This window comes from Diadema antillarum, unplaced genomic scaffold (genome assembly GCF_040938485.1).
Source record: "Diadema antillarum isolate AM-2024a unplaced genomic scaffold, OU_Dant_1.0 seq00000460_RagTag, whole genome shotgun sequence".
Classification (NCBI taxonomy): Eukaryota; Metazoa; Echinodermata; class Echinoidea; order Diadematoida; family Diadematidae; genus Diadema; species Diadema antillarum.
In genome coordinates this window covers 2,070,636-2,085,180 of record NW_027271431.1, presented here as the reverse complement: position 1 = coordinate 2,085,180, position 14,545 = coordinate 2,070,636, and the positions used below count along the sequence as shown (strand labels likewise).

General features: G+C 38.9%; 1 protein-coding gene across 1 annotated transcript; it reads left to right on the top strand.

Annotated features, from left to right (window-relative positions):
* The first annotated feature begins 1,931 nt into the window (after positions 1-1,931).
* LOC139733074 (uncharacterized) lies at positions 1,932-13,434 on the top strand. Its single transcript, XM_071643916.1, has 8 exons — positions 1,932-2,032; positions 7,568-7,883; positions 8,456-8,595; positions 9,081-9,264; positions 9,926-10,080; positions 12,142-12,188; positions 12,443-12,548; positions 13,333-13,434. The coding sequence occupies exons 2-8, from the start codon at positions 7,604-7,606 to the stop codon at positions 13,432-13,434; spliced, it is 1,014 nt and encodes a 337-aa protein (XP_071500017.1). The 5' UTR covers positions 1,932-2,032; positions 7,568-7,603.
* Positions 13,435-14,545: the final 1,111 nt, after the last annotated feature.

The window sequence follows — 14,545 nt, the reverse complement described above, 5'->3', positions numbered from 1 at the left end:
GAAATATACGTTCAGAAGTGTAAATCTGACCTGTGTGAAAGTGTTTGAAATAAAAGAGCCTCCCTGAGAGCCGATTTTATCACTTTCCGATCACTTCCCACTAATGCAACTTGTAGGTCTATGGCATAGTTATTCATAGGCCTAATTTCATAGGTCAGATTATTGTCAAGACGTATCCAGTCGAGTAATTTTGATTTTTGTTTCAGCAATATTAGCGCATTTCTTTTTTAAATTATCATCTATACGTGTACTGCTTATCTTTTCATAAGGTGGAATTTCCATTACAAAGGCATATACTGTGTAAAGAATTTGATCAAAGACATATAAAGAATTTGATCCCAAAATGGATCAAGCGCCATTTTTTAACATATAAAAGTGAGTCAACCATCGGAGTCCATCATCAAAATAGAGCAAAATAAAACCTTTTCAGTGAATACCTCACCCGTTACATAACAAGGAATATTTTTGAAATAATGATAAGAATATTCCATATGTTCCAATTATCTTTGTATATGATTTCTATGCCTCCGCCACGAAGTGGTGCCGGAGGCATTATGTTTTCGGGTTTTCCGTCCGTCCTTCCGTCCGTCCGTAATGAATTTAGTGGACAGTGTAACTAAAAAACTTTTTGAGGTATCCTAATGAAACTTGGCATGTATGTGTATTAGGGGATGAAGTTGTGCCTATCAACTTTAGGGTGCACATGCTCAAGGTCAAATGCCAAAAGGTCAAGGTCAAATACATAAAATTTCACTATTTCCACCATATCTCTGCAATGCCTGAAGCTATTTTCATGAAACCTAGTGTATACATGTATTACCCAATTAAGATTCTCTGGTGAAAGATTGGGGTCATGAGGTCAAAGGTCAAAAGGTCAAAAATATCAAAACTTCACTTTTTTCTCCGTACCTTGGAAATTGTTCGAGGTATCTTCATGGAACATACATGCACTGACTGGCAGTGATTATCTAGACAATTTAGGGTTCATGGGGTCAAAGGTCAAGGGCAACACTTCAAAATATTTCTATTTCCCTCATGTTTATGCAATGCCAGCAGGATTATTTTTTGTACACTTGGTGTATGCATATAACCAGATAGAGATTCTCTGGAAAGTTTTTTTTTCTTTTTTTTTGCCTCAAAGGTCAAAAGGTCAAAGATCAAGTGAAAGTGCTGAACTAACTTCTTCCTGTTCTGCCTGACAGTGATTATCTTATGAATTTTAGGGTCAAAGGCCAGATGAAAATGGTAACATTTTACTATTCAATACAGAAATTGCACTTTTTCTCCATACCTTGAAAATTACTCAATGTATAAACGTATGAATGGTTCAAAGTCAAGTTAAAGTCCTTAAATCCCCAAATACATGCTCTCCTATTCATCCAATTAAACCTAGGTCAAGGAAGGTGAATATTCAACACATTTGTGACAAACTTGTCATTTTAATATTTTTCCAATTTTGTGAAAATGTAATCAACCTAGGTCAAGGAAGGCGAATATTCAACACATTTGTGACAAACTTATCATTTTAATATTTTGCCAATTTTGTGAAAATGTAATCACACATTGTCCACATGTACTATCTAGAACTATTAGGAGAATCATGCATTATGGCTGAGGCATACCAGTCGCCATAGCGACATTTCTAGTTTTTTTTTTTTTTTTTGTTAGCAGCTTATGTCACAAATATCTCAAATCAACAAGTTGTGACTCAATTTCTTGAAGCTCCTTTGGTTTCCGAAGTACATTTTGTACTACATGTATCAGTATTGCCATCGACTAGCTTTGGTTTCCTAGAAGAGAGCTCTAGAGGGCGATATGCCAACACCATCGCACTCCTAATAGTCCTATTTTGTGGACGCGCTCTTTCCGAACAACCATCAACCAGCCAGCTGGCCACAACACAGCCCCACATATATGTCACAGGCGTTGTACGTAGTTCGTGAGCAGCAGGCACCACCGGCGCCGCAACACAAGCTGGTTGTTGTAGGTTAAGGAGTTTTATCGCTGCTGTGAGGTTGCTTTTCCTGTCGAGGTAAGTATCATTTGTTGACAATGGCCTGAAGTAATTGTGTAAAGTGAAGGCAGCTGGCTGGCTATTCATGCGACTGCAGCATGCAGCTGAAGCGTAGCTTGTCACAAAAATAGAGTCGATAACACAACAGTGACAGTGTCACAAAGTTAAACTCCAGAGTCCAGTCTATTCCTATAAATCCTAACTAGCCATGACAAGCTTTAACGTTAAATTTACTCTGCGTGGCCTGATACTGACAAACAACAGTCCCAACACACTAAATTTATTTGTAGATCTAACAGTTAGGCCTACTTTGATCTATGCCATTTTCTCATCTATATTAATGTCAATGATTTGCCCAATTCAACTTCATATTTTAATTTTAGATTAGGCCCTATTTGCCGATGATTCTAATCTTTTTCATACTTTCAATATAAATGAGCACAAAACACAATATAAACTTAGCAGATGTTAGTAAGAATATAAAAGATGTGATTGTGTGGTGTAATATAAACAAGCTAACAGTTAATATTAATAAGTCTACGGATAAGTACCAGTATATGTGATTCTGCACCTCAAAACAAACAAAAAGTCGCCAGACATGAATTTTTAGTTAAGATCATTCTGAAAGAGCAGACTTTAAGCTTTGAAATGATGTATAACTCAAATCAAATGAACTCTCCTAACCTATCTAAATATTGGAAAGAAAGCACAAACTCAGGAAAAGCGTGAACTGAGAAAAGAGGCTCTGAAGTACAGTGTCTATTCAAGCGCTTAATCTTTACCAAAACGCGCTGGCTGTGCGATGAATGGGACAAAAAACAGGAAGTAAACCACCAGAGTAACAACAATGAAGGGATTATCAAATTGAATTGAAATTAAGCATGCCTCACTAACACATTCTGTCCATAATCAATGCCAATTTGCAAAGCAGTAGCACTATCCTTTCAAAAGTTATTAGAGTTGAAAGTGAAGAGTGCGTACAAGGTTTTTCAGAAATGAAAAAGGGATTCTAAAGACACACCTACTCACACTATTCTACCGAAAATGTTCGAGATAAACTACTAAAAAAACACACTTTCCTGCCCGTTTTATGATACCAAATCTTAGCATAATGTAAAAGAAGACCCGCTCTTTCAGAAAATATGAAAAAGTCAAGTTCGGCTAGGTTGACCCATTTCACTTATTTTCAGTCCTCACGCAAAATCAGTGTGTGCGACTTTATGTTCGTTTTGAGGTGCACGGTCACATATGATTTTCAAAAGCAGGCATAGAAAAATTGAAATATTTCAGTCCGGGAAACCCGCTCATGAGGACCGCTCCCGCGTACGAGGACTGCCCCTCCTCATGAGGACCGCCCCCCCGCCTCATGAGGACCGCCCCCATGCCTCATGAGGCCCGGGGGGAACGCCTCATGAGGCCCCCCTAGTCATTTCTATTCATCTCACATCTGACGTATAAATTGTCGCAACTTTGCACGATGATTTTTTGTTACACACACATGTCCACTATCCATGATGAAAAGACGAAAAAATCCTATAATCCTATATAAAAAACACGTGTGTTTTAATGGGCGCTCTGCATCGGTTGATTAAAACTTGATTTTTGAAAAAAAAAACAGATAGGATTTTTTCTTCTTTTCATCATGGATAGTGGACATGTGTGTGTAACAAAAAATCACCGTGCAAAGTTGCGACAATTTATACGTCAGATGTGAGATGAATAGAAATGAATAGGGGGGCCTCATGAGGCGTTCCCCCCGGGCCTCATGAGGCATGGGGGCGGTCCTCATGAGGCGGGGCAGTCCTCGTACGCGGGAGCGGTCCTCATGAGCGGGTTTCCCGGACTGATTTGGTCAGTTGTCAATTAACGAATCCGTTTTAGAGTCAGTTGATTCAATATCTTTTCTCGGAATCTGTATTGATGAAAGCTTAAATTGGAAGAAACGCATCAATAATGTTTGCACTGTTTTAAGCCAAAAAAAATAGGACTTTTGTACAGAATACGACACTTCATCTCTAAACAAATATACTGCTACTGTTTTAGCTGTTATGCAATGCTTTTATTCTACCTCACATAACCTACGGATTGGAGGTCTGGGGCGGAACAAACAAAACTTTCTTAAATCCTATAATTCTACAAAAGAGAATGTCGAGAGTGATAACATTCCAAAGTTTCAGGCATCACTCAGCACCTTTATTGTATGAACTAAAATTATTGGATGTACGTAGATGTACAATGTATTTAAGGAATATAGATACCTAAATTGGAATATTTATTTATGATCTATTGAATGATAACCTACCTCATAAAGCATCATATTATTTTTCTCATATTGACCATACATACGAAACAAGAAACAAAGAAATGTGCAATTTTAAACTAAAAACTGTCAGAACAGAATTAGGGAAGCGATCAATAGCATATTCAGGTGTTAAAATATGGAACAATCTTTCAACTGATTTACGTTATACATCCTCTCGTAAATAATTTTGTAAAGTCTTCAAAAAGAATTTATTGGAAGAATACACATAATTGGAATAAATTTGTTTATTTTGTAATCCACAAAGCAAAAACTTCAATTCTAGTAATATAAGTATTGTAAGTACACTTGTCAATTTCAAAATGTTAATCTTGTACATCTATAGTAAATACACTTGTTTATAATGTAAATAATTTTCTTGTTGAATTTATATTCTTCTTCTGTATTCAAGGGCCAACGTCCACTAGTGTTGCTATTTGTTGGACCCTTTTACCAAATTTGTAAATATGTTTGTACTTTCATATTCATATTGTTGATAAGTTTGATTCTATACTTTCATGTCTTGTATTCCTGTTAATTGTATAATTATTAATGTATTCTCAATGATTGTATATTAAATTATCTGTGATTGTAAACTTGAACTTAAAAATTTGGTAATAAATCATTCAAAATCATTCATTCATTCATTCATTCATAATATTCAAAATGCTACAGATCTGTTGGCAAGAGGGCAAATAAACAAAATTTCTAATTCTGATAATCATGAGCTAGTTTTACTTTGTCGTTATGCCATGCCTATGGTTATGCCTTGCCCTTGTAATAAGGCCTTGTAAATTAGTTGTAAGATACACTGGACATTAAAGGAGACCTCCGGATAATTTTCAAATTTTTTCATTTGAACAACTATAAATTAGTTATACTGAGGACAGAGTTTCAGAATTTGTGATAATTTGGATGAAGAATAAGAATATTTTCAAAATTTAGAACAAATTGCAATGAACAAGGTTGATGACATGGCAGAGTCACCATAAGAATGCATGAGTTGGGGCTCAAGGAAACAGAACAAAAGAAGAAGGCATGCATAGATTATGCACAGGTTTAAAACTCACAAGCAAGCGGTATTGTAATGGAATTACACTGCTACATTTCTGAAATATGTGAACCTCCTATGTCATCATCCTTGTTCAGTGTAATTTATTTAAGGTTTTTTTAAAGTATTGTTTCTCTGCTAAAGAACCACAATAAATTCCACAAATCTGTACATGGAGTTGTCGATTTATGTACTACATGATGTGAAATTATGAAAATTGTCTGGAATGTCTCTTTAAATTAGAGTAACTAGTCAGTACTACAGTAGATGTTCGACACTGTAGTTAACCTTCTCTTCTTCTTCCAGTCTGGTACAGTCCGCCTCGCGCCTCTGGCGTATTATCGTACCTTGTTGTGCTTGCAGGGCTGCCAACACTGGAAACTAGTTGAGAGTGAGACTCCCATAGGCCAATGCTATAACTTAGGAGTCAAAATGCGTGAGATCAATAGAAATGCATGCAAATGAAATAAAGTTTTAGAGTGAGAAAGGACCAAAATACGTGAGTCTCACGCTCAATGCGTGAGAGTTGGCAGCCCTGCCTTGTCAAGTGCTGGGCGTACAGTGTGCAGGTAAAAATCCTCTACTTACAAATTTCTATGTGCAGCCAAAAACAAGATGAAAGCTCATCGGAGCTTTACAAGTTACACCTCCTTCTTGAAGATCTCCAAGGAGGTGCAGCATATGGTGGAAGGTGGGAGGGAGTTCCACAGCTGAATAGCATCTGGGTAGGGTAGAACGTGGATTGAAACAAGTGAGTTCTGGCAAATGGAACCTGAAGCTTTTGTGGGTTTCCGCGTGTTGACGGTCCTGCAACTGGTATGAAGTAGGTGACTGGAAGATCTACCAGACCATTAAGAATGCTATACATCATGTAACTATACACAGCCCAGTCGCTGTATGTATTCGCACAGCATACTAAGAGCATCTGGTCGGGCTATACATCATGTAGACTTTTTGCTGTACTCTCCTTTCTTGAGGAGAGTGTTCCACTGTAGTTTATTAAGCATGGCAGTAACACTACTTTCTTTGTGATAGTCACCCAGGACGATACGTGCACATCGGCGTGCACCATCTCCAGCTTTCTGATGTTCTCGTGCAATTTACTTAAAGAATTGTTAAACAGTCTCCAGACTCTTTATTATCTATGTTAATTACTGAATTGATGTAGAAATCTAGATCTATATATCGTGCATTAACCCTAACTAGGCCGGGGGGGGGGGGGGCCTCCGAGGCCCCCCCTCGACGTTCCGCGCGATGTATCGCAATCGCAAAAAGCTTCGCCGCGACGTTTCATGACTTTTTTCTTTCGAGTCTCCCGCATCTTTTGACACCAAATTTGCGACACCCGGGCGCACGGTTCCGAAGTTACGCATAAATATGTACATATACATGTCAGACCAAAAATTGCTTGAAAACGTTAATTCGTGTACAATTTCAATGCAAACTGTGCTTACTGGCAAATTTCATAAAAGCATGATTATTTTGGTGTTTTAGTGATTAAAATCAATGAATAACATATTTTCTTGTTCTGAGCGATGTCGCGGACAAATTTCATCGAAAAAACAATGAAAAACATAAAGTCGAAAAAACAATGAAATACATAAGAAATTAAAAAAAACAATAAAATACTTAAGAATTTTTTCTGATATCACAATTTTTTTTATCACATTTGCTGAGGACACTAAAAAGAATATTTACACAAAAAATGTGCATGTTTTGAGCTTTTTTTGTGTGATTTATACCAAATAGTCTGATTTTATGCATCATCATGCATAAATTAGCATAATTTAGCATAAATGATGATTTTTTGAAAAATTAACTTCATGGTATTTTAGATTACATCATAGGCAATGTGTCTGCCAATTCGCGATCGCACGGTCGACGGCCAAGATCTGGAGGGGGGGGGGGGGGGCCTGGGAGGCCCCCCCCCAGCTCTATCAACTACCTAAATAGCCCGGCCTAGTTAGGGTTAAGTGTAGACCTTCCTAAGAAATCCTATCCCAGCAAACTTTTTTGTTTAAATGTCAGTTTAAGCCATCCACAAAATCTTACTCTCACTCTGGGTAGACTAGACCCTAGTGTGTTTTGAATTTGACAATCATTGGCTCCTCCATTAGCCTTATTAATAGTCTGACCACTATGTGGGAAATGCTGCATTTAGTTTGGTACATCTAGAGTTTTTCTATTCTATTTTCACCTCCAGATATCAACCTCAAGAGCAATATTGTCATACTGTACCATGTTCCATGCCAGTGGAAATAAAAACAGCAGGAGCGGCAACAGCAGCTCCAGCATTGGTTCGTCTCCTCGCACATTGTCGGAGGACAATGACAAGCCCAGCAGTGATGATGAGATCCAGACCATCCTAGGATCATCTGATGCATCACAGGTGTCCTCCATTGTACTGGGTCAGAGCTCAAGTTCTCAGGGGAGGATGACTAGGAGCTACGGAAGCACGACCTTTGAGAGTGAAGACGAAGAGACAAGCCGCTACTCAACAGCTTACACTTCATCCTTTGGTAAGAACTACCCTACTTGTGTAGCTTCCAAGTCCTACAACTTCTTCCACTTGCATTTGCGGTGTGAATTTTTAGCCCTGTTCATATCCACTTTCTTCAATTTCACCCCACAAGTTTCTCTCAGCTGTCGAATGCCTGGGTGGTGACTGGTGAGACAGGGCAGGGGTTGTGAAACTTTTGGTTTAAAAATCATTTAACTTGGGAAGCGCCAGACCTTCTGTCGATTGTGGTAGTAATTCTGCTAAAGTGTCCCCCCCCCCACACACACAACCTTAAAAACATTCTGTCTATGTAGATATGATCTGATATGAACTATGTACAATGTTGTTCCTTGTTTTTAGGACCACTGGTCAAAAGCTTCACATACCCATTTAGTGATGCAGATCTCAATGCAATCCTGGCTTTCCAATCACCTGTAATTGCTGTCTATATTGCGAGGGGGATTGTGTAAAATGTGATATGGAAATTCCATAGTGTAAGCATTTACTTGGGTTAAACTGCTATACATCAAAGTACTTATCCCATTTGTTGCCAAATTTCTGGCCATGTCAATGTCATGCTTGTTTCTGCAGATTCCCGACAACAGTCAGAGACGTTCTACACAGCAACAAATCGAAGTGGTACATCACAAACAGGAGCTAGTTCAACACCATACAGCGATACATTTGACACAGAGAGCTCGAGTACCACTTCCTATGAGGGTTCGGTGACAGTGAGTTCAAACTTTTTTGCAAGAATCTGATGTCATGCCACTGTATTTACATGTTCTTGAAATTCAGTGCAAATAGCCCACCACAAGCACAGTTGTTTTATAATCCTAATATCATGTTGCAGACAAAATGAAAAAAAAAAGTTGACAAGTAAGCAAAAAATTATTGCTGAGCTCTGCCATGTTATTAAATCTTTTATGATGTGCGATGTACGACTGTATTTTATCAGATTTTACCACTTATGCAGTGAAATCAACACCGATCCATTTTGACCAACGAGGAGACAGTTTCGAGGCATTGTTTGTGAGCAATGATTTTCATATTGTCGGGCTTAAACTAGGGAGGATTTTTAGCTATGTTGCATTGTATGACACATACATGTCCCAAGTGCATAGTGTAGTTCAATTGTGTTTAATATGTCTAACAAAACAAAGAATCTTATCCTTTATTCAATCCTATTCTGTTCTTGGAATATCACACACACTAGGAATCTGACTTGGCAGACGTTGATGCGGAGAGGCGCTTCTTGCGGTTGAAACTTCGCCTGCTCAAAAAAGCCGCCAGAGCAAAGCCACAAACGGAGCAAGAAGACAGACCTGTTGATGTAGAGTTTGATAGTAAATGCACCAAGTTCATCAGTACCCAGCTTAATGCTCTGAAGTACAGGAAAGGTATGTTATACAGTACCACCATTAAGTCTTACTGACGGCTTACACAATGATTACTGAACAGACATGCTAATGACCAGCATGTAAGCTGTAAGCTGACATGCTTGGAAACACCGGCCAATCTGTAAACCATCGTGTTGGACTACCGGTTACGCGCCCGGCTTTTGTTCTTGCGCAACACAATAAAACCGCTTTCAAAACGGAAACAATACAGAGCTCTTACAAGTACGTAGTAGATATTTCTCTGTCAATTAGAAGCTTGCTCCTTTGATGTCTCTGAATGTAACTGGATCTTCATGGAATTCTGATTTATGAGGGCATATACCTGGTAATGAAGAGTTTAGGACTCCTACAGTGTACAATACTTGCTTGTATGTTGAAGACACCAGGCAACGAAAGCAATTGCTATGGTGACAAGAAGTGAAAGAAATGGTGTTGTCAGTGCCACTGCAGTAGTGGAACCAAAATCGCTTATTCTCATTCTTTTATTGACCATGAGGCATATTAAGAGTAATAATGATAATACTGATTAAAAAACAAAAAATCATGCTCTTGACAGTCTTACCTGTAGGTTATGCTTTTATATTTCTTTTGCACTTGTGTCATTGATGGCCAGAGAGCTTCTATCATACCAAAGCTCTGCATTCCCCCCCCCCCCCCCCAGCACATGCAGGTGAACACAGAACGTCAAGGACAAGTCGTGTGAGGAAGCACCAATTGTTATCAGAGAGCAAAGATTCCCTGGCGTCCCCTGAAATTGTGTCCCGAGGTGTGGTGGATAGACTCAGGATAGAGAACCTGCTGTGCAACATGAGGAAGGTATGATTGCATAGTTATCTTTGCATGATGAGACAAAGTCATCATCATCTTCTATTCACCATGAAATGAAGATGATGTGATAAAACTATACTTATCATACATGATATGTTTGATCATGACCAATCACAAGTTGAATGTCAGCATGAGGAATTTGTCACTTCTCAGCTAGGACTGAAATTTTTAGTTTCTGTTCAAGATTTTCTTTATGCTGTGTAGTAAAGAATTTACAATTTCAAAACTGAACCGTGGAGACTTTCTCGTTGCCTAACAAAAAATGAGTGTTGTGTTGTGGATGATAGCTGCAATAAGGGTGCAGACTTTATCCTACATAATGCTTTCTTTTATTTGGTATACACTATTGATGTATGAAGGTCATATTATGCAATTCAGCCTGCAGTCAAGAAAAGTGGTGCACAGAGGTCTGAGATTTATGGGAGGGGATTCATTTTTTGTCTCGCCCACCGGAGGTGAAGGCGAGACTAAGGGATCCAAATGGCGTCTGTCCGTCGTCCGTCCGTCGTCCGTCACAAATGTTAAAGTTTACCTGCAAGACTCTCTTATGATGCATAACTTGGCAACTGTTACAGCAATGGCAGCCACACTTTGGTGATAGAAGCACTAGGGGTATCTTCATGTTATGGTGTTGTCGGAGGTCATGTGATGATGTCAAAGGTCATTTGAGGTCATATATTAAAGAGTATGTGCAAGACTCTCTTTTCTATGTTAAAGTTTACCTGCAAGACTCTCTTTTGACAAATAATTTCACATAAGTTGCTTGGATTACAACCTAACTTGGGTCATAGATGCACTGGAGCTACCTTCATGTTATGGTGCCGTTGGAGGTCACAGAATAAGGTCAAAGGTCATTTGAGGTCATACGTTAAAGTTTACTTGCAAGACTCTCTTATCACACGTATTAACTCAACACGTGTTGCTACAATGGCAATCAAACTTGGGTGATGGATGCACTGGGGGTACCTACATGTTATGGTGCCGTAAGAGGTCACATGATAAGGTCAAAGGTCATTTGAGGTCATACGTTAAAGTTTACTTGCAAGACTCTCTTATCACACGTAACTCAGCACATGTTGCTACAATGGCAATCAAACTTGGGTGATGGTAATTGTCTCTTGGGAAGTTGAAGGTTACCACAAGGTCAAAGGTCACAGACAGGGGTCAACGAACTTTTAGGGCCCAATGTTAAGTTTTTAGGGCGCATTTCGTTTATGGCTCATAACTTTTGATCTCTTTGTCCGTTTGTGACCAAACTTGGATGGAAGATGTCCCTTGGGGAGATGAAGGTCGTCACAAGGTCAAAGGTCACAGACAGGGGTCAACAAACTTTTAGGGCCCAATGTTATGTTTTTAGGGCACATTTTGATTGTGGCTCATAACTTTTGATCACTATGTCCATTTGTGACCAACTTGGACGGTAGATGTCCCTTGGGGAGTTAAAGGTCATCACAAGGTCAAAGGTCACAGAAAGGGGTCAACAAATTTTTAGGGCCCAATGTTAAGTTTTTATGGCGCATTTCGATTATGGCTTATCACTTTTGATCCCTTTGTCTGTTTGTGACCAAACTTGGATGGTAAATGTCCCTTGGGGTGTTGAAGGTCACCACAAGGTCAAAGGTCATAAGCAGGTCAATTACCTTCTGTTGAGTTATAAAAGATATTAATTCCTTGTACGTGAATGGGCGAGACACAATTTGGCACTTGCCTTGTTATTAGTTTTGTAAAGTATTTTGTATCACTTTTTTTTTGTGGGCTTCATACACGGGATACAGTGTATTTCTCTAAAAACACAGTGTAGGTAATTTTTTAAGTTGATTTTTGTATGTGTCAATGTTTTATCTAACAGGCTTTAGATTTTCTGGAATTTTATACTTTCCATTAACCCGTTGAGGATGAGTCCCGAGTATACTCAGGCATGGGAAATGCATGTTGTAGTAAAATCAAACCGCCCTCAACGGGTAAATCTATTGCTGATGATGTGATTTCTCTCTATATTTTGGGGAGTTTGATGAGAAATTCCGTTTTTTTATTTTTACTCCCTTCCAGTTTTCTGATGAACCAATACATGAGCCTGCAAGATGTGAGCATTGCAAGTAAGTGGCGTCATTTCATGTTTTAAACAAATATGCTGATTTGATAAATGTAGTCCTTGCAAATGATCTGCTAAATGGACACCAGACATAAAGTGCAATACATCATGTCATTCATATGCTACGATTTACGTACAATAATCTGATATTCATTTCCAGATCTCAAATGGGTTGTAAAGAATAAGAGTGTTAGAAACATGATGGAATGCAACGTAACCACACCAGTGAGAGTTCTTTGCTGCTATTCTTTGTGACAGAGCGATAAGGACTGAAGCTGACGAGAGGGACTTCATCCGAGAGAAACAGAGACTGGCGTTTAACAGACTCACTGAAGAGAGATACAACAAGCATGTCGTCACCTTTGTGAGTATCACACATTCAACCCAGCCCCTACTCTGTCCAATCATAAACCCGTTGAGGATGGACTGATTTTGATACAACATGCATTTCCCATAGACATATGTCAGGGTGTACTCAGGACTTGTCCTGAACAGCTTAAACAATGGCAATCACATGAATCATTACAGAAGCCCATGGTCTCTCTTTATAAAGAGTGCTGATACAATAAACCTTCACCTAAATGAAGTAGTTTTGCTGTTTCTCTGCATATTGTTGCTTTCAACCTCTGAGATAATAAATTTTCTGCATTGCAATGTTAAAACACTGGACCAGAGAAGTTTGATAAAAAAAGAGTCCACTGTATATCCCATATATGAGCTTTACAGCGAAGTTTGGATATCATTTTCTTGTCACATAAATTTGTGAATGAAAGTTTGGAACATGCATATCATATGGACATGGAGTTACTTTCAGAATTTGAATTGTGATTTAAACAGAGTCATAGACATGATCTATAGCATGGGAATTTTAAACTGTTGTAACCAAGACATTTGTCATAATACCAATCAGCATTTAGGTACCCTTGTGCGTGTCAGAGTATTGAATTTGTTTTGTTGGTGTACTATAAAAGCTGTTGCATTGTAGAAAATTGAGACTATTCTAAGCAAGTAATAAAGCAAAAAGGCAGAGAGCAGAGTTGTGCAATGTTCTATAAAATGCCATCCCCCCCCCCCAAGAAAAACCAAGGTTGTATGAATGTGAATGTTAGTTAATGTTTCTTCCCTTTTGTTTCTTGGCTAATAATCAGGACCCTCTGAGCCAGTTGGGAGACCTAGCTGCCAACCTGCCCAAGCTGGGTGATGACCCACAGCAGATCTGGGACAGGCTACTCCAGAAGGGTGTGACGTGATAAGGGGCTGGTCACGAGAACATATCCTGTGACAAATGTGAAGATGATTTAATTGATATCCTTCTTTAAAGTGCACTCTTAGTATGGTGGCTCAGACCTCACTGATGTGCCAATAGCAAATGACTGTTGATTGTAGCAGGATGAAACTAAGGTTGACAGAAACTGAAATGTTTTTATTGTTTTCCTAAATGGAGTCATGCTGTTTCAATGGACACAGACGAAGTTTCCTGATCTTGCTTTAAACCTTTCCCCACCAGATTCCATGATCTTCATAGACTTTAAAAGTTTTTGCACAAGCCATCAGGTTTTCATGTGCAAATGGTTGTACTTTTTGTTGAGTGTTCTTCATCATAGAACCATTGCAGAGATGGAGGATCAGCTAATTCCATTCAGTTATTTCAGCCATGTGGTAGCTATGCAGTACATGACATGCCAATTTACTTGTATTCACTGCGTGAAAATGAATATGTGGGACTAACTTAACTTCGAGGCAGCCAACAATTATACTGTAAAACATGATATATTCGCGGCATGAATTTTTCGCGAATTGGAAGCGACAGCCTTTTTCGTGGCATGAAATTTTCGCGAAGTGCCACTGGCGTTCAATGCATATAGTGTAAACAACGCTTCGCGAAATTAAAGTGCACGCGAAAATTCCTCGTTTTACAGTAACTGAAGAGTTGAAAAAATGAAATGACAGATTGTGTCTTAACTTAATTGTCCCAGTGATAGACCTAATCAAAGAAAGTACAACATAACATGGTTTAAAATTGCATGCACTTTAGTATCAATATTTTCTGCACTGTATTGAGTTTCATTAATGCTGCCTGTATGATTACAATCCTATGTGAGTGAAAGAACAGGTTATAACGTTTTCTCTTTTTTTTCATCCGTATGGGTATATATGGATTTATGTTGGCGTGTGACCATATCCAGGCAACCACCCCCTGTACGACTACCCTCAGACAACTGCCCCTTTAGGTAGGACAAGGACAACAACCCCCAGACAATTATCCCCTAGGATAGCAACCCCAATTACCTAAGGACAGCTACCCCGCCCCATTGGAAGGGATTCACCTTCCCCGCTTGTGTCACTGCCTTACCCGTCGGG